The sequence below is a fragment of the Macaca fascicularis genome, chromosome 15, assembly GCF_037993035.2.
Source record: "Macaca fascicularis isolate 582-1 chromosome 15, T2T-MFA8v1.1".
Taxonomy (NCBI): domain Eukaryota; kingdom Metazoa; phylum Chordata; class Mammalia; order Primates; family Cercopithecidae; genus Macaca; species Macaca fascicularis.
Window position 1 is genome coordinate 100,102,049 of NC_088389.1, and position 25,002 is coordinate 100,127,050.

The 25,002-nt window shown below is 45.2% G+C and overlaps 1 protein-coding gene and 1 long non-coding RNA gene across 4 annotated transcripts in view; one reads left to right on the forward strand and one right to left on the reverse strand.

Annotated features, from left to right (window-relative positions):
• The window catches only part of ENTREP1 (endosomal transmembrane epsin interactor 1), a 65,357-nt gene extending 47,847 nt beyond the window's left edge, over positions 1-17,510 (forward strand). For 2 of the 3 annotated variants that reach the window (XM_015437255.4, XM_045373136.3), the window contains 7 exons: positions 415-522; positions 642-775; positions 6,497-6,626; positions 6,813-6,891; positions 8,615-8,767; positions 11,315-11,607; positions 14,739-17,510. In XM_015437255.4, the coding sequence (XP_015292741.2) occupies positions 415-522; positions 642-775; positions 6,497-6,626; positions 6,813-6,891; positions 8,615-8,767; positions 11,315-11,607; positions 14,739-14,942 (1,101 nt within the window). In that variant the 3' untranslated portion in view covers positions 14,943-17,510. Of the gene's footprint in view, positions 1-414; positions 523-641; positions 776-6,496; positions 6,627-6,812; positions 6,892-8,614; positions 8,768-9,940; positions 10,839-11,314; positions 11,608-14,738 lie in introns of all 3 variants that reach the window. The other variant, XR_012424777.1, reaches the window with a different exon arrangement.
• Positions 2,947-24,185, reverse strand: LOC135967452 (uncharacterized). The gene is made up of 3 exons (XR_012424778.1): positions 23,974-24,185; positions 15,641-15,849; positions 2,947-4,470 (listed from the first exon to the last, which is right to left on the reverse strand). It is a non-coding gene; the product is annotated as an uncharacterized lncRNA (long non-coding RNA).
• Positions 24,186-25,002: the final 817 nt, after the last annotated feature.

Here is a 25,002-nt window from a genome sequence, read left to right on the forward strand (position 1 = left end):
GCAGTGCGCTGTGCGGGTGGGAGGCTGTGGGAGGGAGGAGGCTGGGAATTGCTATCCCTGGGGAAATCAGCCTCAGAAGAGAAACTCACTGCTCTCCTGGAAGGAGTGTTTCCTGACAGTATTCTGATGCTTGCAAAAAGAAATACTGTCATACCAGGTCGTTCTGTGACAGGGAGCTTCTAAGAAAAGTTTTTGGAATTAAGAAGTGAGCATTATTGCATGAGGGTCATAATAATAGCCAGCATTTATGTGGGCGCTTTCCATGAGCCAGACACCACCTAAATCCTTTACATGCAGCCTCTCCTGAGAATTGTCTTATGGAGGCAGCGTTATTATTATTTTTAAGATTTTCTACATGATATTCTGGTGATGTATGTTGAAGGACTTAGTGGTGCCCTTGTTTCCTTGCCCCAGAAAGTCCTCTTTGCCCTGTGTGCCTTGAATGCCCTGACCACCACCGTCTGCTTGGTGGCCGCCGCCCTCCGCTACCTCCAGATATTCGCAACCAGGAGATCCTGCATCGTAAGTCATGGATATGTTTCCCCTGAGCCAGCCCATGGACCCCTTCGTGTCCTCCACTGCCTCTCTCCCCGTGCCTTTGTAATGAAGACCGTTGACTAACCGAGCTGCTGTTTAATTAGGATGAATCCCAGATTTCTGCTGAAGAAGTGGAGGATCATGGACGCATCCCGGACCCTGATGATTTTGTGCCGCCTGTGCCTCCCCCTTCCTATTTTGCCACATTTTACTCGTGCACACCCCGGATGAACCGCAGGTATCGTTCCTGAGTTCCCCTGCAGTCTCAGTGGGGTGCTGTAGGTTCTGAAGACTGAAGTGTCTCCGGAACTCACAGCATGAGATCTCACTTTGCTTTGAAAAAGAAAAAGAAAAATTGTTCCTGACTTAAGGAATATTATTAGCCCATTGAGTGACAAAATCAGCTAGTGAACCCTGAGGTATGGCTTTTAGAGAGTCCACTTCTGCCATCCTTCTTTAGAAAACTGAAAAACAATTGTGCTGTTTTTCAGGGGTTTCTATTCTCTCTGTCACTCTCTGTTTTCTGTCTTACTTTGTCTGTCTCTTTTTGTCTGATAAAGCAGATGGATCCAAAGAAAAGTTAAACTTTGACCTAAAGGTAGACATTTTCAATTTGAATTAGCTTTCTAAGGGAAACTGACACCCAGGGAGATAACAGCTGTAATTTGACATGATTTAGAGTCACTGTTGCCTTGGAAACACTCCCAGTTAGGCCAAATCGATGTTTCATTGTAATACCATCAGCAGGTCTCAACAATCATGAAATTCTTCCTAGCCATTAAAAAGAGATTAATTATTAATTGTCTCTCCCTGGTCTAGAAAAAATAGATACTGTACTTACTTTCCTTTTCAAATTTCAAACTCAAAATTTTGACCTTCTTAAATATCAAGGATTTTTATTGGTACATTGAAATGCCACATACATTTGTCTGATTGTTAGCAACTTCTAGAAACAAACCTTTTTTAAAAGAATGACTTCATTTATTCATTCAACAAACATAGAATCCTCGGTTACTGGAATTCAAAATGAGCTAGACCTGCTTCCTTCCCTACCATTAAGGAGCTCACAGTCTAGGTCATTAAAATGTGTTGGAAGGATCACAGTAGTATTCAAAAGAGGGACTTTGGGTGCACAGAGAAGGTCCAGCTCACCCAGAGTGGCAAGGCAGTCAGAGGTGGCGTCCTGGAAGAAGTGACGTTAAGCTGAGTTTAAAGGATAAGCAAACCTCTGTTGAACTTTCTGAAAGAGAATCTCTCAATTCCACAGAAATACTAGTGTCTTTGGCTTCATATTCAGAGGGCCAGAAATTTCTATTTTTTTAATCCCTGTAGTACATGTAGAGACTTATCAAACCAACTTGGTGCTGAGCTTGAGGTTTTTAGAGAAGTATTTTCTAATGTCCAGGGTGACTGTATGTGACTTTGAGATGGGTCACCAGTGGGGCTGCCACCCAGACACTGTTAGTGTTCTTTTCAGTGACTTAGCTGCTGACTCGTCCCTTAGAGTTATACCTGAACCCTACCTCTATACCCTCCCCAGCTCACTTGCCCAGGCAGAGGCAGAGATGACCGCAAAGCTGGAGGGGGTGTCAGCTGGGTGACAGGTGGCTTGGGCTAGGCCTGTGGGACAGCTTGGCCTCTGTGGTGTTCAGGGAGTGGCCTCTAATGGAATTTCACAGCCTCAGGGGCTGGGATGACTTCCCTAATCTTTCGGGAAATGAGCCAAGAATGACAGAGGATGAAGAGATACAGCAGCAAAACACATGTTCTTTCTGTACCTGAGGACACATTTGCGAAAATCTTAGCACCATCTTAGGCTGTCTGTAGAGGGTACATTGGAGGATAGTAAAAATGACTGATATTTCTTGGTGGGGATGAGAAATACCCTCTCCAATAAGAGGAATTCTTTGACGCTGAGGTTGCAGATGAGCACTCTGTTGACCTAGGAGGAGGCAACAGACAGATTTAGTTTCTGCAGTGGCAGAAGGGGAAAGTGACTCATGTGGGTTTAGGAGCTGAGCCATCCAGCAGTGTGCTCTGAGCACTCCCGACCTTCCTGTCTCCTCGCTTTCCTTTCTCTTCTCTGCTTCACTGTAATAGTGCTCATCACTGCAGATATTTCCATTCTTTAAGATCTAGGTACATCCTCGGATTTGTCTCTCTGAGTCTTGAGACTACCTCTGGCCACATCTAGGTTGGAAGACAACAGACAAGCTTCTCATCAAGGGCTTTATCATTCAGAACTTTCTAGAAAGAAGGCAGAAGGAGGGAGTTAAATCTAAACAGTCTTGTGAGAAAGAAGACATTGCCCAGTCTAAAACGTGCCCAGAGCCCTATAATCATATTGCCAGTGGGCAAACACCTTAATTTTTGGAAATTTTACCAATATCAGAGTGCAGTCCACGTTCCTTTTCAAAAGGGCTGAATTTATTCACATTTGAATACATGTCCTATCAAAAAATTTTAAAATGTGACCAACTTTGCTAGATTCACAGTATAAATCAACTTTATACACACTAATGGTTTAACCTCAGCTGGTAATTTTCTTTCTCATAAGCAGGCAGGCAAGAATATTCACGAATGTTTTTGTTACTATTTCTACGATCAGTTTTATCCAGAGTTTTCACACAACAGAGGCTCACCATTTCCTGTAAGGTATTATGACCTCTCAGAAGAGGTTGATTTAACTTCTATAAATACAACCACTTCATGCGTTGGCATCTCCTTGAGAAAAGGCTTCTCGAGTTACTGTCATAAACGGAAGCCTGACTGCAGTTGAGGTTTCTGTCCAAAGATGGATTCACTACTTTGTGAATTGATTTGTGATACAGGAGGGGGCCGTGCACCCCACCTCCACTACTCCGGGGTGTCTTTCTTCTCAGAAGTTGGCTTGAGCCAGGAATCAAGGAGTCTCCAACCTATTTCTTGAACATGGACCTGGTTTTTACTCTGGGGATGTACCCTATTAAAGAAAACTGAAGACTGAGGGGGTCTTGGGCATTGACATGGTTGACATGGGCATTTCTTAAAGCAGAGCCCCCACAAAACCCCACTCATTTCCTTTCCTAAGAATTTCCAAATCCAAATTCAAGCGGAGTCCGGCAATGCTGGGGTTGAGTCTGTGCTCAGCTCTAGAGAGGGGGCGGGAGGGCCCTTCCCTGTCTCCCACTCCACAAGCAGCAACCCTGTACCCAGTCACAGGGCACAGTTTTCCAGTACAGGAGGAGGAGGATTCTCTGGTCAACGGTGTATTCGCTGCTGCATTCCCCCTGAGTAAGTCTTCAGGGCCTATTTGTAGCCTGAAAGCAGAACATGCTTTGCATTTCCGTCTTCAGTGCTCCTGAGCCTGCACCAGTGAAGGCTTCCTGGGGACTTGGTGATGAATTCGAAAGAGCCCAGGCTCTAGAGTCTCTGCAGAGGGTGACCCAGGATGAGTCTCTCACCATTTCTGAGCCACAGTTTCCTCATTCACCTTCGTTGTCATGTGGCTGCGGGGAGTATTGTTATGAGAGAATGGACTTAAGAAGCTTTCTGAAAAGAGCATCTTAGACTGGGCTTTCCCAGTGTTAGTTCTGGGTTTTAAAATGCTCTCAGTATGTGTCCTGCTCTTAAGAAACACTTAGCTCTTAACCTTAGCCTGACCTTATTAGGCAACTGTCTTCTGAAGACCCTCATTCTTAATAAAAATTTGATCAACTTTCCCAGTAGAACAGGGCTTTAATTTCAATCACCGTTATCCATTTGCTTTTGCAATGGTGCTCCATCTTGGCGGTGTATTAGAATCCCCTAGGAGCGCTGACAACAGGCAGATTCCTGGGCCCCACCATAGGCGATGAGAGCAGAATTTCTAGAAGTGAGGCCTGGGCCATCCAGAGTTTTAGAACCTCCCAAGGTGATTCTACCCACCTTGCCAGGACTGAGAGCCATGGGGATCTGGGGAAAGAAACAGTAGTCAAAAAACACACAAAAAACAACCTGCCAGTATGAGCAGACCCATTTCCCTCCACAGACCCTCGTTAACACAAACGAGGTAAAACAAGAAATTGCTTAATTGGAAAGGAACTTTTCTTCTATGTCAACTCTAGCAGCATCTTCCTTCAAAGTGAGGCTTTTATGGGCATTATCAAAACTACCATAGAAGCTGTTTATTTTGTGGTCAACTTGGATAAAGTATGCCCCCTTTTTCTCAAGCTATTCTTCTGGAAGAAATTCTACAATAGTTTAGGATCTAAAACAGGGCCTGTTCCTCTGACCTCTTGGCCCTCAGCAAGCCCTCCTCTCTCTCTGGACACATAGGTACCCATTGTGTTGGGACTGCCAAACAGGGACCATCAGAGCTAAGAAACAGGTAACAAAGCTGGGGATAGAAACTTTCCAGGCAGGGGACACAGCAGCAAAGAAATACAGGTGTCATTTGTTGGAGAGAAAAAGTCAAGTGTTTGTAAGTGCTAGGAAGATGGCTTATGGGGGCTATGCTCATTAAAGATGGAAGGCTGGCCCTCTAGAGAGGATAGAAGTCCATAGGTCTCATTGATGAAAACAAATTGCACTGTTCATTTGCCAGGAAAGAATCTTCACTCTTAGATCCAAGAAGGGTCTGGCTTCTCAGAGTCACTTAGCACATATAGTTCTTAAACAGTTTCGGTGGAGTATGGGAGTTGGAATGAAGCCTGTTGGCAAGTCCTGCTCTAAGGGGAGAATCTCTCTTTCTTGATAACTTTGCTAGGACCCCTCCCCCATGAAGGGACCCTTTGTGCTAGTGCCTCGCATTCAACTGGAGGCTTGACATGTTGCGTGCTGAACCTGCAAACATCTCCACGTCAGGCGTTAGCACATCACCTTCTGCCTTCCCTTTCAGGTCAAGCAAGGGATGAGAGCCTTGCTTATGAACAGACAAATATAGGTGAAAATGAGGGAGTGCATTCTCATCTTTTCACTCAGGTTGCAGAGTCTCGTTCTTCTCAGTCCCAGATTTATTGTTAGGAAGAAAGAAGATGACATCCTTTTCAAATGTTTTCTTCCACCAATCACATTTTGTACATGGCCACAAAGAATAAAATGAAACAACTATAAATTCAGAGAACACCGCTCCCCAAAAGGCAGTGCCTGCAAGCAACTAGCCCCAGAATCTGTTTACTCATCCATTTCTTTTAGCTTTTTAAAATCCTGTTTTTGTATTTCAAGAACAAACTTTTGCTGGTTTTTGTTTTTTTTTTTTCATTCTTTGATACGCCATAGCGGAATACAGGTTTTCTGGCTTTTATATGTATTTTATAAATTATTTTAAAACTTAGGTTCATCATTATCTAGATCATCTAGCACCTTGGGCAGAGATTTGTGGAATTTTCTGTCAACACTAGTGAGAAATCTTGTGGAGGATTTTGCTATTATTTTGAATTTTGCTGTTGATGGTTCTTTACCCACAGGACAAAAACAAGAGCCATGTAGAATGTAAGAAATAATTGAATTTTCCTGAATCCTTACTTGTTTTTTAAATTGAGGTGAAACTCATATAAAATGAAATTAACCAAAGTATATGATTCAGTAGCATTTAGTACATTCAAATTATTTTGTAACCATCTTTATCTAGTTCCAAAGCATTTTTCAATACTTCAAGGAGGCCCCATACCCCTCAAACAGTCACTCCCCATTCCCTTCTCCCCCATCCCCTGGCAACCACTCATCTGCTCTGTGTCTCTATGGATTATTTGCTTTTGACTGATGGGTTTAAAAGGAATGATGGGGTTGCATTTTATACACTGTCATTTGCTTAAGGAACTCTGGCCACTTCGTCAGAGAGCAGCTTCTGTTATTCTCCCTCTCCTGGCCAAGCAGACCATGGTACAGAGAGGTGAGTGGTTTTGCCCATGGTTTAGAGTGAAGCCAGTATCCAGGCATCACTGCAGTCACGTGGCCAGTCTGTAGAATGTGCTTTCTGACGCCGAGTTCCTTTTCCTAGGATGGTTGGTCCTGATGTTATTCCCCTGCCACACATCTACGGAGCTCGAATCAAAGGTGTGGAAGTGTTCTGTCCTCTGGATCCCCCGCCGCCGTATGAAGCTGTGGTGAGCCAGATGGACCAGGAGCAGGTACTGTCTGTCCCACATCTCTCTAAGTACATTGACTGCAAGTGGGAAACACAGCATCTCCCCAACCCCTGCCCCCAGAGAAGAGCAGGGAGACCGGGCCCCACACATCTTTTTAAGGAGTTAACTGGGTCTAATGAGCGGTGAGTTAAACATCAACAAAATAACCCTCTTTTTCCTGTGATGCAGGGATCTTCATTCCAAATGGCAGAAGGATCAGAAGCTGCTATGATCCCACTGGATCCGGGCTGCACACAAGTGACTCAAGGTAATAGATACATTGTGACATGATTCAGTAGATTAAAACATGATAAAATAGGCTGTGCAAGGTGGCTAATCTCTGTAATCTCAGCACTTTGGGAGGCCGAGGTGGGAGAATCACATGAGGCCAGGAGTTTGAGGCTAGCCTGGACAACATGGAGAGACCCTGTTTCTACAAATGAATAATAATAATAATAATGATCTTGTCTGGTATTGTGCTGGAGGGCAGATATTCTCGGAGCAAATAGTTCAAGCTCTACCTTTTTCTCCAGGTGCAAAAATGCCATCAACTATTAGGGCTTATAAATGGGAGAAAATACGTGAACTGGAAAAAGATATCCTTAGACATTTTTATGAACCAGACTATTCTCAGGAACCATGAAATAGGTTACAGCGTTTGATTTGGTATTCCTGTGTTTTCTGATCTATAATTTTCTTCCTCCTATTAAAATTAGCTAGACTTTTGGCAAGGGGAATTTGCAGTGAGATTGTGCTGTGTCATTTATAACCTAGGGCCCATGTCATGCTGCCTGAGCAGTTAGTGAATTCTGGTTTTCAGTACTATAGTAAGTACTAGAGTCAGTTTACATTTATCCTTGTAATTTAAGGGAACATTGTTATGGCCTTCTCTCTTTGGGGAGGTTTTAAGTGGCCCAGAAAATTGTTCAGCAGGACAAAATCGCAAATGGCAATAAATAATGGATCAACTCAGCAATTTTAGATGAAGGTAATTTTTCAGCAGTACTATGTGTAATGTAATACTTTGTGTTCTGTTCACCTTCCATCCCAAGTAGAATTATGAAGCAGTGTCCTGTCTCCTAAGTATGTTCATAATTTTTCCATTTTTTATTTTTTAACTTTATTTTTATTTATTTTTTCTGAGACAGAGTTTTGCTCCTTTTGCCCAGGGTGGAGTGAAATGGCACAGTCTCAGCTCACTGCAACCTCCACCTCCTGGGTTCAAGTGATTCTCCTGCCTCGGCCTCCCGAGTAGCTGGAACTACAGGCACCCGCCACCATGCCCAGCTAATTTTTGTATTTTTAGTAGAGACGGGATTTTGCCATGTTGGCCAGGCTGGTCTCGAACTCCTGCCTCAGGTGATCTGCCCGCCTCGGCCTCCCAAAGTGCTGGGATTCCAGGCATGAGACACTGTGCCCAGCGAATTTTTCCATTTTGAAAAGTTTCCCGAATTGCAACTCAGGCTCACGAATGATGCAATTTTTTTTTTATGAGCATAAATTATCCAGTTCCCACGGGGTTTTACGGATTTGTTTAGTGGATACTTGACTCTCTAACTCAGCCTTCTGGGAGTTCTGCAGCCCACAGAGCAGCCACCTCACCTGTGCAGGTATTACTTTCCCAGAACCAGGCTCATCCTGATAGGTCAGGGTGCTTCTCCGTACTGCCCCAGGATGCTTCCCTGGAGACGAGTCTAAGCACCTTTGGGAAAAACAGCCTGACATTTTGGCATGGCTCCTTTATTTTGCTGTTGGATGTAAATTTTTCTGTTTGTTTGTTTTAGGTGTGGAGGGGTGGTTTGGAAAGGCAACTTTTCCCATAGCGCAGTGATATAAAAACCTACTGGGCCAGCAGCCTGAGTAAATGTTATTAACTGCGTTACCCTTGCCCGGGCAGGTTCAGGCTCACAGGTGTTTCCTGCGCATTTTGAGGACTACAGCTGGTGAAATAATTTATGTTTCGCCTCTTGTTTTTTCTTTTTTTTAATCAGGTGGGGCCATTCCTAACATACCTGCAGAAGAAAACGCATCCATGTCAAGTCCCAGTTCAACCCTGGTGCGTCCTGTGAGAAGCCGGAGAGCCCTCCCACCCCTGAGGACGAGGTCAAAGAGTGACCCTGTGCTCCATCATTCCGAGGACAGAGGTGACGTCATTCCCCAAGCTCTGCGCGGGGCTCTGTGCTTATTTGCTTAAAGGAGCTAGGTGAAGGCGGGTGGCTCTGGCCAGCTCAAGACCCTGCAGTTTAAGTGGTCATTTGAAGGCGTTTATGAGGTCTTGGGAAAGTAAAATATTCTACGTCCATGTTAGGATTATACATCTACCATGTCTTTTAAGGATGGTAGGGGCTGGGCGCAGTGGCTCACACCTGTAATCCCAGCACTTTGAGAGGCCGAGGCGGGCGGATCACGAGGTCAGGAGATCGAGACCATCCTGGCTAACACAGTGAAACCCTGTCTCTACTAAAAATACAAAAAATTAGCCGGGCACAGTGGCAGACGCCTGTAGTCCCAGCTGCTCGGGAGGCTGAGGCAGGAGAATGGCGTGAACCTGGGAGGCGGAGCTTGCAGTGAGCCGAGATTGCGCCATTGCCCTCTGGCCTGGGCAACAGAGTGAGACTCCCATATCAAAAAAAAAAAAAAAAAAAAAAAAAAAAAAAAGATGGTAGGGTTTTTTTTTTGTTTTTTGTTTTTTAAGTCATTGTCATCAAAAGAATTTGGTTGTACATGATACTATGCTAGGTACTACATGAAGACAGTTATGCACACCTAGTTCTGACTTCTAGATGCTGCAATCCTATGGGAATATGCATTGTCTTAAAAAAAGTCAAAAAGATTTTTGTATACTCCCTCTTTTATAATTTGTTATATATTTAATATGTATGAGTAGATGATTAAATTATTGAACTCTGACCTTGTTTTTAGAACTTTGGATAGAATGAAATACACACACCCACACACTTCACCTCTCTCTCTGTGTTGTTTGTTTGTGTATAGCTGTTACCTGAATAATTAAAAATTAAAATGACAACACTGAGTTTTTCCTGAATATATGAATACCTGAACATCTCCAAATATCTCTTCATTGTAGAAAATTATAAAAAATAAAGAAACTAAAGGGAGAAAATTAAAACCTCCTGTAACTCCACCAGCACCAGCTTCTTCCTGTGAAGTAGTCTAGCAGAGTTGACCTCTGCTCCTCTAAAACACCTATGCAAATAAAACTTTGATAATCCTCCACCCTGCTCTCTCCAGGGTCCTGTCTTGAGCCCTTGCAGTGTCGGTTCTGCCTGTCTGACAGTGTGTGTTATTTGCCACAGCTCTGGACTGACCATGTTCGAGCCAGAGAGAACATTCCTCTTGTCTCTACAGCAGCTTCTGAGTGGAGAGGAAATCCTGCCGCCTGGTACTGAGCGTGTCTCTGAAGCACAGTGGCCGGGCAGCCTGGCTTCTGATTCCCAAGACCTGCCTTCACTGTGGGTCTCCTACACCCTACCTGGCAAGTTGAGGACTCCAGCCTCAACGGGAACTTAGCTGTTTTGCACAGCTTAGGGAAATCTTTCTGGAACCCCTTCTCATTCTGCAGACCTGCAGGGGTGAAGACAGCAGCTGCTGGAGCCCTCCATTGTGGAAGGTGCCAGGTTGCCTTCAAGTGGAAGAGTGGAGACACTGACTCTGTCCTCACACATGAGTGTCTTTGGCGAGTGCTTCTGGAAGACTCTTGCTCTCTGTGACATGCATATGGCTGCCTGAGAGGACAGTCTTGAATCCTGGTTTAGAGCTCCCCGTGCCTGCCTTTCTCCAGAGGAAAAGGAGTGCTCCCCTTCTTCCACCTGCTCTCTCGCCCCCTGCTTCTTGTCTTCTTTGAATTTCTAAATTTCTGCTTATCAGGCCTTCATAGACTGATGCCAGTGTTGTGTATGCTGAAGGCTGCTGGCTGGCTTCTGGACACATAATGACCAGATCTGAGTTTTGCTTCACCCACTTCAAAGTGCAGAAGCATTCTGCTGGTCTTTACACCCTTGCTGATGTAGGTAGCCATGGAAATTAGAGCCTGCGATGGATTTCCCAGGCCCTGTGTTGACTTCCAGCATGATGTGTACTTTTTCTGCATCTAAATTTCTCTTTCTGTAATAGCTATAGATCTACCTCATATCCATGGTGTGAGCATCGATAGCACAAGTCAGTACAATGTCCTTGAGGACGTTTGGGACAAAGGTATAGTCAAAGTGATCAGAGCATTACATTCATCTGACAAGTCTTGTCTCTTCAGCCCTTTCCTCTCTTAATTGACTACTTCATCCTTGCTCCTTGGAACATCCTTTCATGGGTCAGCCACATTTTTCCTGCTTGGCCCATCCATGCCCATCTGTTTGTCATACCCCATGAAACTTAACTTCATTATGGTTTGCATTCTGGATTCTCCTCTCCACCATCTGGCTTTACCTTGCAGGTGATGTCACATGGCACGATGACATGTTTTGGGCCATATCCTATTGGAACTGGACATCAGGGAATAACCTTGTGTCATAATTGTTTTCCCCCCTTCTGCAAGATGAAAAGCAGGATGTGCATGGCTATCAGCATTTGTCACATGCTTTCCATGTTGAGTTTTGTGGTCTGTGCTTTCAGGTATGGGCATGTGTTCAAAAGGGGTTGGCCAATGGGTTCGCGTTGTTTGTTTCTGCCCACAGCTGCCCCGGTGCTCAGCTGTGAAGCTGCGACACAGACTGAAAGGAGACTGGATCTGGCTGCGGTGACTCTGAGGAGAGGCTTGAGATCGAGAACTTCGCGATGCAGACCGCGGTCTTTGATAGATTACAAATCCTACCTGGACACCAAGCTGCTGGTGGCAAGGTTCCTGGAGCAGTCCTCCTGTACCATGACCCCAGACATCCATGAACTTGTAGAAAACATTAAATCTGTTTTGAAGTCTGATGAGGAGCACATGGAGGAAGCCATCACAAGTGCCAGTTTCCTAGAACAGGTAGTTCTATTATTAATCTCAGATGTGAATCAGATAACTCATTTTTATAGCAGCTAAAGTGGCTTCTCTGCTTTCCTGCCCAAGGCAGAGTAAATTTATGGTCACAGTCTTCAGGGAAATGGGGTTGGGAGGTCAGGGGAGGGAGAGAGAGAGAGGAAGCCATGGAGCTTTCAAGTGTGGTAACTTTCCCACGTCATTCTTGGCTCAAGGGAAGAGAACCCAGTTTTCCTGGGATGTGGAAGCATGTCTGCAAAAAGAAAAGAGTGCATGCCAGGAATAGAAGCGGAGGATATGGACAATGGGGAGTGCATTCAACATTTGATTTCCTGAATTGAAGGTTTCCTTTGATAAGGCATGTTTTCTCAGCCCTTTGAAAATGATGACATAGGTGAATTTTAATATTGACAAGATTCTAAGAGGCTGTTCACATTCCCATGAAATGTTTGGCAAGATAAGCCAACAGGTCCTGAGGGAATAAACACCTTTCTTCTTATAGATTAAAAAATACAAGGCAATCCCCAAAACTGAAGCCACTTGGAGAAAAGATAGAATTGGGCACGAACATAATCCAGTTGGGTCTCAGGTTTCTCCTCTTTAAAGTAAAGGGTTGGACTAGGTAGTCTCTATATCTCTATTTCTGAATGAATGGTGTTTCCTTCTGGAAGGAGCCTTCTCTCCACCTTTTTAAAAAGCCATTCCCTTTTAGGTGTTGGCTTCATTGCTGCAGGTAGTGGGGTAGATGTCGTAGACAGCACCCCACAATGACGTATGGATGTTATGTGACTCTGTGTCTTTGTGCATTAAATGTCCAACAAATACTTCTTCAATTGAAGTGGGCTAATTTCTCAGGGTAATTACCAACTTCAGGATGTAGGCAAATTTTTAATTCAGATTGAGTAAATACCCTTCTCACTTTCCCTTCTGTTCCCCCTTTCTACCTGCTGGCCTCTTCTTACAGAAGCCAGAAGCCAAACTCTCTCCCAGTCCCTCAGGGGATTCAGGGAGAGGAATGATCTGATTCCTTGCATGAAGAGATACACGAACCACAGACCGTCTTGCGTTTGCACTCTAAAAGAGTGATCAGTTACGATTCCGGGTCAGGCTCTAGTTACTAACCTGTGTGGGGGAAACATTTTACATCCTCGTGTCCCTTAGCTACTCCAGATGTCATTCTCTGTCACCTTCCCTCTCTGTGGCCCCAAGAGCCCAATAAACAGGAGCTGCTTCTGGAAGGCTGCCAAGCTCTGTCGAGCTAAGAGCTGGAGCATTCACCAGGCAGTGGGCCTGGACCTTCTGCAAAGTCTTGCTCCCTGGGAAATAACTCTGGGGAAAAAGAACAAGCACTTATACAGTTCACTAGATGCTATCATCACAAATGGTTGCTAGATCTTTGTGCCCCAGGCAGTTTAAAAGTTCAGGTGCTGAGATTGTTGTGATAGATTTTGGGTCATCTGCAGGGCCTTCCAGGACTGGACCCTAGAGGTGAGGTTTCACAATTCCATACCTTTTCCCAGGCAGAAGGAGGTAAGGACAGCAGTAGGAGACCGGTTATTTCTGACTCTAGCTGGCTTCGCATATTGGAGCTTTTAGATCCATTTTAATTTTCACTGATATCAAAACCACTTGTCCTAACTTACTGTGTAGCACAGTCAACTTCTATGAATGTTGAACTTTTCTTAATCGGGAGACAAGGACAGACCTCAAAGACAGATGTAATTAAGTAGATTGTTAATAAAATTTAATTTCCCATCTTTGGGGGAATAATCTTTTAATGACCTTAAAATCTCAGAATGGTACAAATGAAACAAAAAGTCATCCAAATGATTGTGCTGTGATGTTAGGTAACAGTAAAGCCCCGAGTTTTCCCCGAGCTGCTGACACTATTACAGGTCAAACAGACATGGCTGTGCAATTTACAAAAAATTGACGGGACAGTTTTCTCCTCTTCAATCCCAGTTGGATGAGGAATTTTTCATATTTTTGCCATTTTTACAGAGTAAGTGATATTATTATATATTCAAAATTATGTTTGTGACACATTGCAAAATAGATTTAGCGAAAAGAATCATTCTTAAAGACTTTTTACAAATAAATTGGCCTAGTTTTTATATTGTTTATTAAAGGATTATCAGATCCATTTGAAGCATCATTGGATGGTTTGGGTTGACTTTTTCTCTTTTGAAACAGGGTCTCCATCTGTCACCCAGGCTAAAGTGCAGTGGTGTAGTCATAGCTCCCTGCAACCTTGAAATCCTGGGCTCAGGTGATCTTCCTGCCTCACCCTCTCAGGTAGCTGGGACTACAGGCACACACCACCACGCCCAGCTAAGTTTTCTTATTTTTAGTAGAGACGAGGTCTTGCGATGTTGTCTAGGCTGGTCTAGAACTCCTGGGCTCAAGTGATCCTCCTGCCTCAACCTCCCAGTGGCTGGGACTACAGGCATGAACCACCCTGCCCAGCTAATTAAAAAAAATTTTTTTTTTTTTTTCTGTAGAGATGGAGTCACACTATGTTACTCAGGGTGGTCTCAAACTGCTGGGTTGAAGTAATCCACCTGCTTCAGCCTCCCAAAGTGCTGGGATTACAAGTGTGAGCCACTGTGCCTATACTTGGTTGACTTGGTTGACATTTTATAAACCCATCACCTGGTCCCAATCCCATACCAGTGGTTTTTACTTGGATTCTTGTTAAAAATGCAGGTTCTTGAGTCCAGGCTAACTGTTCCCATTGCTATGGGAATTCTGTGGCAATTCAGCAGGGAATTCATGTTTCTGACAATACCCGTCCCTCCCTGACCCAGTAATAATGTTCAGATGCCAGTGAGGATCACTGACTTAGGCTTCAGAGAAATTAGAGAAAAGCTATGAGAAGAATGTTAAAGCAAGAAATTGCAGCGGACAAATCAGTTAAGTGTGGTTTATGGGTCTACAGCGGAAGTGGTAGAACATTTGGAGGATTTACAAAGAACCCCTGGAATTCCAGGTGAGTTCCACATTGGGAAAATGCGTTTTTTTCTTTCTTTTTCAAAGCAATTACACATTAAGATAGGTGGATGGACCTAGGAGGTAGGTCAAAGGGCCACATCTGGTAAAGCTTACTTAACTTCTCCCCACCCTCTCTTTTCCCAAAGATAATGGCCCCATTGCAACCCAGCACATCCAGGGCCCGCACGCTGCCCTTGCGGAGACAGCCTGGCCTGCTGCACCTCCAGAGCTGCGGCGACCTGAGCACCTTCGCACCGGCGGGGAGGCCCCGAGCCGAGAGGAGGTCCCGGCGAGTGGAGGCTGAGCGGCCACACAGCCTCATTGGGGTCATCCGAGAGACTGTCCTGTGAACCCTGGAAGACAGAAGGCCACTCCAAGGGAAAGGATCCACATCCTCTCTGCCATTCCTGCCTGAGAGCTGGGTCCCCCTCAAAAAAAGGAGCACTCTGGAGGACACGTTTTCCCACCTGTTGGCTCCCGTGTCTGCTGACCGAGGACATTCAGGAGTAAATGCACAGGTCGGTCCAGGCCCGTCTGGGTTTGGGATGCACCACGTTGGAGGTTACGAAAGCGTTGATCCTCTCCTTCCCCTGCTGGGCCTCGCGGCATTCCCAAGGGTCACATGCCCTGGCACGGGCAGAAACTGGGCTAATGATTCTTTGCCCGCCTCACCCCTCGCGTCTCTCTTTGTTGCTAAGTTCTTTCCCTCTTGGAAGGACAGATCTGCCTGACCGCTATTTATAGCTGCCTGTGGCCTTTCACTGCTCTGTGAATTGGCAGGAAATAAGGCGATTAACCCTGTGTGTCCACAAGCCTCAAGCCTTGTTTCAGGTCACCCTCAAATCACACTTTCTTTAGGCAAAACCAGAAACTTTTTAAGTGACAAATTTTAATGCCAGACATTTAAGGAGAGGATTATTGTTGATTCCATTTACTCATGCTTGCAAAACTAGACACCCCTAAGGCAGAACTGAGAATAAAAATGTTTACTTTGGGCCACTGGGCTTGATGTGTAATATTTGTTTACACTTAGGTAGCCAGGCCTTACCGTACAGAGGGCTGGGAACTTGGAACTGTGGTGGTCAGGCTCACTGGGCAGGCCACTGAACCGGTTTAAGTTATAAAGCACCTAAAACCCGTGGATAACGTGTCCTTCATTCCTTCAGCAAGCGCTTGGCTGGATGGCTTCATGGAGCTGCCTTCTCATGGGATCATGAACAATAAATCAATGAAGTAATTACAGATTGAGGATTATTGCTGAAAAAGAGCAGTAGGTGGTTAGAGGGGCTTCTTTGAGAAAATGACACTTGAGCTGAGTCATGACTTAGCGGGTCAGGGAATAATGTTCCAGGTAGAGAGAGGTGAAGAACAGCAGAGGCTACTGTGACCACAGCCCCGAGTCAGGGCGGCGGTGGGCAGTCGCTGCGCAGGCTGCCTGCTGTGCTAGCAATGAGATACTGTTAAGGAGTTTTCATCAGGAGAGTGATGGATGTCAGCATATTTTCAAAAGATCACCATGCTGCATGGAGAATAGTTTGGGCCAGACACGAGTGGAGGTGAGGAGCTGAGTAAAGAGGTTACATAGGAAATGGAGTACTGCTTCTTGCTGGGCACTGCCTGTGCACCAGCTACTATGCTAAGAGCTTTGCACACACTCCTATTTTGTGTTTATGACAGTGTAGGTGGTGGAAGCTGTTATTGTCTGTATTTTACAGGTGTGGAAAATGAGGTTCAGTAATGTGCCCATGGTCTCTCCGCAGCTAAGGGGTGGAGCTGCATTCACACCCAGGCAGTCCAGCTCCAGAAACTGCTCTGTTCTTCGACCTCCCGAACATGAAATGGATTTGCCATTTCATGTTCCTGTGAGAAAGGGCTGTTAAGACTTCTAGCTTGCCTCCCCAGACCACAGATTCCCTGGCTCCAAGCCAACAAACAATGCCAGAGTGGGAACTGTGGTGGGGACAAGGGATGGAGGAAAGGAGGGGAAAGACACTTATGAGGAGGTGCTCAGCTGGGGTGGAAGGGGGCTGTGGAAACAGCCCTGGAAACAGGGGAGAGATGGAGGGCTGTGAACAGGCTGGGGTCTGGCCTCTTGCCTGGGGTCAGCTGTGTTTGGGGAAGAACTACAGTGACATCTCAGAATGACATTTTCTCCATTCTTATCTGCCCATTCCCAGAAACTGAATTCCCCTTCAGGCTCATGATCTTTCCATTTCTCCAGGAGTCCTCCTGTCGGCACCATAGCTGTCCACTAGGGGCTGGCCCACTGCCCCGGGTAAGCCCCTCCCTTGTTTGAGGGCCTCACCGTAGCTCTCCAACGTTCCGTGGACTGCCTACGTGGCCCGGTCTGGTTTCTTCTCTCCCTCACAGCTGCTTGTGTACCCTCAAACTGCTTTCTTCAAGTGAAGCCCTACAGCTCTTAGCCAACCACTTTGTCCCAGTCCCATAGCCAGGCAAGAGAAGGGACTGGCCTTCCCTTCCCTCACTCAGGCCTGGCTGCACCTTTCTTACAGCTCTGGAATCAGTTTTGTTTTGTTTTGTTTTTTTCCTAGCTGCATCCCTCTCCACCTTCCCTTCTGAACCCTATTGCTCACCTCCACCCGCCACCACAGGCCTCCCTATGTACCTGAAAGGCTCAAGGAAGACAGGTCTGCACCACAAGTGTGGACAGTGTCTGGCTTCTAGTCTTGAGGGGACAGTCACAGAGATGGCCTCAGCCATCTCGAGGAATGAGGAATTGCCAGCAGCAACTGGAAGAGGAAAGGAGGCATAAAACCTGACAGCATCAGTTAGATGGACACCAGGAGCAAGTGGGGGCCTGGCTTAGCTTCACAGAATTGTCCCTGCAACTTGAGAGATGGCGAAATCTGAAAACCTACTTCTGCCTTCCTTCCCTGACTTTAAGGAGTATTAAAGGGGGAAAACACACACACACACACACACACACACACACAGAGAAACATATATATATATATGTTTTTATATATATATAAAATACAATAGTTTACATATATTTAGCATGGGAGGGAACTCAGAAGTCATGTGATTTATCTCCTTGCTGGTTCATCTGGGTAGTAATATACTTTTAAATACTTAGGCATTAATAATACACATGCTCATAGGTTAACTGAATATACATAGGGAGGGCAGCTGTTTTGCCTTTGGAGTTCTTTAGGAATCCATAGTCCAGAGGTGTTGACAAAGCATTTCAAATGTGGTCATCAACATTACACCCGAGGGTTGATTAATTAGCATAAGGGATGTTTGAAATAAGTTTTCACTGGCGAAGTAAATAATGTTTATGAATGTGGACAGCTAGGAGCCCTGCACAGTCATCGTTGCCTCTGTATGAATGAGGCATCAGAATCTGGTCCCCACTTTGTGAGACTGTCACAGGATGGACCGAGATGCAGGCTGCTCCTTCAGAACCCCAACCTTTCAAGCAAGCTACATGTCTGAGAGTCTGAGGACAGCTAAGACTTCCCCAAGCGTACACCCTATTTTGTGCAGCCTTGCCAATGAGCGTGGCTGGCTGGCAGAATTCCCCAAGACCTGCTTTCATTGGAGCATCTTGATGGTGAGGTTTGGAGGGGGAGTCTATGGCCCCTCATTGCCAGAGGCTGCCTGTACTTGTCAAAAGAACCAGACATTAGCTGAACTGTCAAATTGGGTAGGTCAGATCATGCTACCCCCTCAATTTGCAGAAAAGGAAACTGAGGCCCAATGCTAAGAATGCGGCAGGGGTAAGAGACCAGGACTTCCAGCTGGAGTTAACCTTTGGTGTCGTCCATTCCATGAATTTGAACAATGCGTAATGACGTGTATCCACCACTGTAGCAGTATACAGGGTAGTTCCACTGCCCTGAAATCCTCTGTGCTCCACCCAGCCATGCCTCTCTCCCCTAACTCCTGGCAACCGCTGGTCCTTTTACTGTCTCCAGAGTTTTGCTTTCCCCGGAATGTCATACACTTGGAATCAGGTACTATACAGCCTTTTCAGACGGACTTCTTTCACTTCTTAGTAACATGCATTCAAGTTTCCTGTATCTTTCCATGGTCTGATAATCCATTCAAACCCTTGAAAAATTATTTGATTCAATAGTCATAAAAGTACTCTATCATGTTAACATCTCCAAACACTGACCCTCCTTTTCTGAATTTACTCATGTCGGGGACCAGGGAAAAGCAGGTCTGCAGGCCACACTGGATTAGTGCTCACCTGGGTTCCACTCTAGATGGAGCCTCCCAGTTTCGTTTCTCTTGTGTGACAGGCCCTGGGGACACTGAAGAAGAGGACTGGGAGGGAACAGGTGGGGACCCCCTCTTCTCTCTGCACCCATGTCCATCTCTGAGGCTACCTGTGAGGTGAGGCCCGTCCTCACAGTGAGACCCACGGTGTGGGTCTCCAAGGCTTTGGCGAATCCCTCAGGATTAGGAAGAACTGGCAGAGGAAGGGGGGGCTGCAGCCAGGCCTCCACCCCGCCGGAGCGGAATTCTGGAAGTAGAACAAAGGGGTCCATTTCCACCTCCCCCCAGGCCACTGTGGGATGCAGAGGAGGACGGTGGGGCGGGGAGGGAAGGGCCCAGGACAAGGCCATCTTTGTTTCCGTGTTGTTCCTCCCTGAGGCCTCTGCCAGGAAAGCCAAGTGTGAAGTCCAAAGACGCCTTCCACTCCTCTCTCTCTGCAGGAGCCTCCATCCTCTCATTCACTCAACAGGTATTTATGGAGCTCCAGGGAACCAGGCTGTGAACAAGGAGCTGAGGGTAGAATGCTGAGCAAGGAGCGGGGACACACAAATCACAAATTACAAACGCAAAGCCATCTTCCTCCTGGCTGCTGAACTGTGCCAGGCCCCAGCAAGGAGGAGGAGCCAAGAGAAGGTGACTTTGAGACCAACAGGCACACGCCTGGTTTCTTAGAGGCTGCTATGAAGGATCCCTCATCCCTGATTATCGAACAGGCTCACGTGGCAGGTGGTTCACCATCCTGGGAATTCTTCATGAAAAGTTATTAATGACCATTGTTAAAGATGGTAATGGGCTGGGCACCGTGGCTCACACCTGTAATTCCAGCACTTTGGGAGGCCGAGGCAGACAAATCACCTGAGGTCAGGAGTTCGAGATGAGCCTGGTCCACATGGTGAAACCCCATCTCTACTAAAGATACAAAAATTAGCCGGGTGTGATGATGGGCACCTGTAATCCCAGCTACTCAGGAGCCTGAGGCAGGAGAACTGCTTGAACCTAGGAGGTGGAGGTTGCAGTGAGCCGAGATTGTGCCATTGCACTCCAGCCTGGGCAACAGAGCGAGACTCCATCTCAAAAAAAAAAAAAGATGGTAAGGAAGACTTATTCAAGCAGGAGCCACCGCAGTGGGGTTCTGCAATAGGGGAGAAGGGTCAAACTCAACCCCAAACGTAGCAGGATAAGTGGAGATTTATATAGCCAAGGAGCAATGTTGGGGTCAGTGGATAGAAAAGTACTAAGAGGAAACATGAGGGCTGGGGCAATTCTTGATAGACCAACTCACTAGGATTCTTGTTGAAGGCAGGCCAGGGTGATAAGCTATCAGGGTAGGGAATGAGGAATGTGATCAGATATCAAGGATAGATTTTTGCTAAACTGACTCAGCAGAATTCTTGCTAAAACTGAACTAAGAGTCCAAGAGTCAGAAAGAGGACTCAGGTAGGGTGCAATAGCTCATGCCCATAATTCCAACACTTTGAAAGCTAAGGTGGGGGGATCACTCGAGTCCAGAAGTTCAAAACCAGACTGGGTAACATGGTGAAACCCTATCTCGACAAAAAAGTGTAAAAATTAGCCAGGCATGTTTGTAGTCCCAGCTACTCGGGAGGCTGAGGTTGGAGGATCACTTGAACCCAAGAGGTTGAGGCTGCAGTGAGCCATGATTGTACCACTGCACTCCCACCTGGGAGACAGAGTGAGACACTTTCTCAAAAATACAAAACAACAACAACAACAAACATCAAAAAAGAAAAAGAAAGATGACTCGGAGGAGCCCTACTCAAGTTTGGTCAAGGGGCAAGTTGGTCAGACTCCAAGGAGCACCTCTGTTTCTGAGTGGGAACTCTCATCACACTGTGTCCCTTGCCTCAGGCTTGTCACTGTCTAAAGAAAAATGCTGCTTTCATTCCAAGAGCTGGCAGGATCTCTGTGTTTTGCCCTAACAAAGAAGCTAGAGCCAAAATTCAGGATGATTCATCGTTCTTCTCTGGCAAAGTGGCTGTAGGTCCCAGGTCTATGGAGGCTTTCCCAGAATCTTTCAGACACTGTTCACGAATTCTGATCCAAAAGGAACATTTCATAGTGGGGGCAGGGCCACATATTAGGCAGAAAAGAATTCCAAGCAAGGAGAGTTGCTGGGATTATTCTGCTCTGGTCATGAGCTGTTTCTCCCGCCGCCCTGTATCTGCTTGGTGGAGGCAAGCAGGTGTTCAACAGTAATCATACACCAAAATATGAGAGATGTCAGGCACAGAGGCCTCTCGTCTCAGACGAGGAGACCAGCATCCAGAGTGGTAAACAGATTTGCTTGGTCTCATACGAGCTGCAAGTGTCAGCATGCCACAACTTTAGCCTGTGTCTTCTGCCTTCCATTACAGCCGACTGCTTGCTCTTCTCTAGACTGCCGAGGCAGGGAACTCTGGGGAGGCGAAAGAAACACACCACTGGAACTCACAGGGAGCTGAAATGGTAACACCAGTGTGTCACTTACAAACAGTGACAATGAGGCCAGGCACAGTGGCTTGCACCTGTAATCCCAGCACTTTGGGAGGCCAAGGTGAGAGGACTGCTTGAGCCCAAGAGCTTGAGACCAGCCTGAGCAATATAGTGAGACCCTGTCTGCACAAAAAATAAAAAAGCCAGGCATGGTGGTGTATACCTGTGGTCTCAGCTACTTGGGAGGCTGAGGTGGGGGGGTCGCTTGAGCCCAGGAGGTTGAGATTGCAGTCATCTGTGATAGTGCCACTGCACCCCAGCCTGGGTGACAGAGCGAGACCCTGTCTCAAAAAAAAAAAAAAAAAAAAAAAAAAAAAAGATAATGACTAGCATTTATTGTGAGCCCTTCCAGAGCTGTCTTATTAACTTAAGATTAAGTTCAAGTAATCTTCGTAATAGTCTTCACAATTCTTCACCGATCTCTTATGACTCTACTTGATTTCTCTTGTTTAATTACATTTGGCGGACATCTCTAGTACAATGTTGAAGAGTAGTGGAAATAGAACATCCTTGTCATGTTCCTGATCTTAGAGGAAATGCCTCTGATGTTTCTCCATTAAATAAGATATTAGCTTTAGGACATAAATAAATACATAAGTAAATAAAATATAAAGATAGCATACCTCAGTTCCTGTGTTCTTGAGGGTTTTTGTTTTGTCCTAGTTGACTTTTGTTTGTTTCATGAAGGGGTATTGGATTTTGTCAAAGGCTCACTCAGTATCTCTGGAAATAATCAGATTATTTTTCCCCCTTAGGTTTATTAATGTGGACTATGGTATTAATGGATTTTGAATAGTGAACCAACCTTGAATTATTGAATAAATCCCATTAATTCATGGTGTATTATTTTCTTAATGTGATATTGGATTCTGTTTGCTAATATTTTATTTCAGAAAATTTCAATGCTATTTATTAATGATGCTGCTCTGTATATTTCTGTATACTCTTTATCTGGTTTGGGTATCAGTGTTTTATTAGATTCATAAAATGAATTGGGAACTTTTCCTTCTTTTTCAGTGCTCTGAAATATTTTAGAGAACACTGGTCTTTGGAGGCATGGTAGAATTTCCTGTCAAAGCCCTTGGTGCTTTTGGGTAGAATAGTTCCTTAATAAATTTCTCTATTTCTTCTATTAAAATTGGTCCATTTAAACTTTCCAACTCTAGTGAGGGTCAATTTTGGTAATTTTGATCTCCCCAGGAAATCCTCTATCTACTTCACCCAGTTTTTCAAATTCATTTGCATAGAAATTTGTCATCTCTTATAATTAAAAAAAATTATTTTGTTCCAATGGTTATCCCCCTTGCCATTTTAAATTTTATATATTTATGGTTTCCCCTCTTTTTTCTTGTTAGCTATTTTTTTTAAAAAACCTATTTTTATTTATTAATTATATCCACTGCTTATTCGCTTTCTCATTAATTTTTGCTTTTAGTTTTTTTTTTTTCTTTTTTGAGACAGGGTCTCACTTTGTCACCCACGCTGGAGTGCGGTCATGAGACCATGGCTCACTGCAGCCCTGACCTCCCCAGGCCCAGTGATCCTTCTACTTCAGCCTCCTGAGTAGCTGGGACTACAGGCACGTGCCACCACGGCCAGCTAATATTTGTGTTTTTTGTAGAGATGGGGTTTCACTGTGTCGCCCAGGCTGGTCTGGAACTCATGGGCTCAAATAATCTTCCTACCTCAGCCTCCCAAAATGCTAGGATTGCAGATGTGAGCCACAGCGCCTGGCTGCCTTTAACTTTATTATTTTCTTTTTTGTGCTTTCTTTTGCTTTACTTTGTTGTTCTTTGTTTGGTGCTTTGAGCTGGAAATTGAATTCGTTTCATGTTAGTTTCTTACTTTGATAAAGTGTTTAGCGCAATGGATTTTCTTATCACTGCTTGAATTGAGTCCCATAGAATCGGATACATTTTCATTGTGATTAGGGACCCCCTTGGAAAAAAAAAGAACACAAAATTAGGTACAGGGCATTGAAAGGGGCTAATTATGGGACAATCTATGATACTTGAATTTCAGTGGCTTCACAATAAATCCACCGTTGTTCAAGAATAAGGCTTTGGAGTTTACACCTGAGTTTTGGGTAAGTGGTTGGCATCTTTGAGATCGGTAGCAGTAAGAAAAGACTCTGAGACCATGAGTAACAGGAAAAAGGAACTGGAAAGAGAATGAACTATAATGTGTATCTTGTACCAGGCACTTGGCAGAATTAATCTCAATATAATCTTACCATATTGATAGTTTTACTATCACCAGTTGCAAATGATTAAAAGGAGTTTCTGGGTGTTAAGAAATGTGTTTCAGATCACACATGTGGTTAAGTGCGGCTACATCCAGCCCAGTCCAACCCTGAAGCCTATGTTTTCTTCACTACATGCACCGTATTGCTGGTGCCAGAAAGGACTGGCTACAGTGCTCCTCCCATCTTCTTCCACAAGCCGTGAGCTGAGGAACTTCTTGTAGAAAGTCACCTGGAAAGACAAGTACTGGCAGTGTGGGATTACTTATTGCAGGGAATTTGACAAACCATGGTGACCAAATTATTAGTCATCTATTGCTGCGTAATGAATTATCCCCAAGTGACAAACATTTATTATGTCACAGGCTCTGAGAGTCAGAAATTCAGGAGCAGCTTACCTGGGTGCTTCTGGCTTAGGTTTTCTCATGAGGTTGACATCAAATGTTTGGCTAGAGCTACACTCATCTCAAGACTCAAGTGGGGCTGGAGGATCTGCTTCCAGGCTCGCTGATGCAGTTATGGATGGGCCTCAGTTTCTCACTGGTTACCAAGACTTCACCATGCAGAAATTATCACCATGTAGACCTCACTATGTAGGCTTCTCCACAGGGCTGCTCATAACATGGCAGCTTGCTTCCCAGAGTGAGATGAGAGAGAGAGAGAGAGAGAGAGAGAGAGAGAGAGGATAAACCAGAAAGCCCACCCAAGATGGAAGCCACAGTCCTTTTATAACATATCTTAGAAGTGATATAGCATCATTTATGTTTATTAGAAGCAAATCACTAGGTCCTACCCACACTCAAGGGGAGGGAAATTGAGCTGTACCTTTTGAAGGAAGGGGTATTTAAAATATGTATGGATGTTGATGAGGTTCAGGACACATATCTCAGTCTGTTTTCTGTTGCTATAACCGAATACCTGAGACTGGGTGATTCTTTTTTGGATAGAGTTTTGCTGTGTCACCCAGGTTGGAGTACAGTGGTGCATCTTGGCTCACTGCAGCCTCCACCACCTGGGTTCAGGTGATTCTCCTGCCTCAGCCTCCTGAGTAGTTAGGATTACAGGCACATTCCACCATGTCTGGCTAATTTTTGTATTTTTAGTAGAGACAGGGTTTCACCATGTTGGCCAGGCTGGTCTCGAACTCCTGACCTCAGGTGATCTGCCTGCCAAAGTGCTGGGATTACAGGAGTGAGCCATCATGCCCAGCCTGAGATTGGGTAATTTACATAGGAAAAAAGTTTATTTGGCTCACAGTTTTGGAGACTGAAGTCCAAGAGCATGGTGACAGCTTCTGGCAAAGACTTGTACTGTGTTGTTACATACAGAGAAGTGAACAGGGAAGTGGGCATGAGCAAAAAGAGGGCAAAACACGAGGGGTGGCCTTGCTTTATAACACCCTGCTCTCACAGGAACTCATCCAGTCC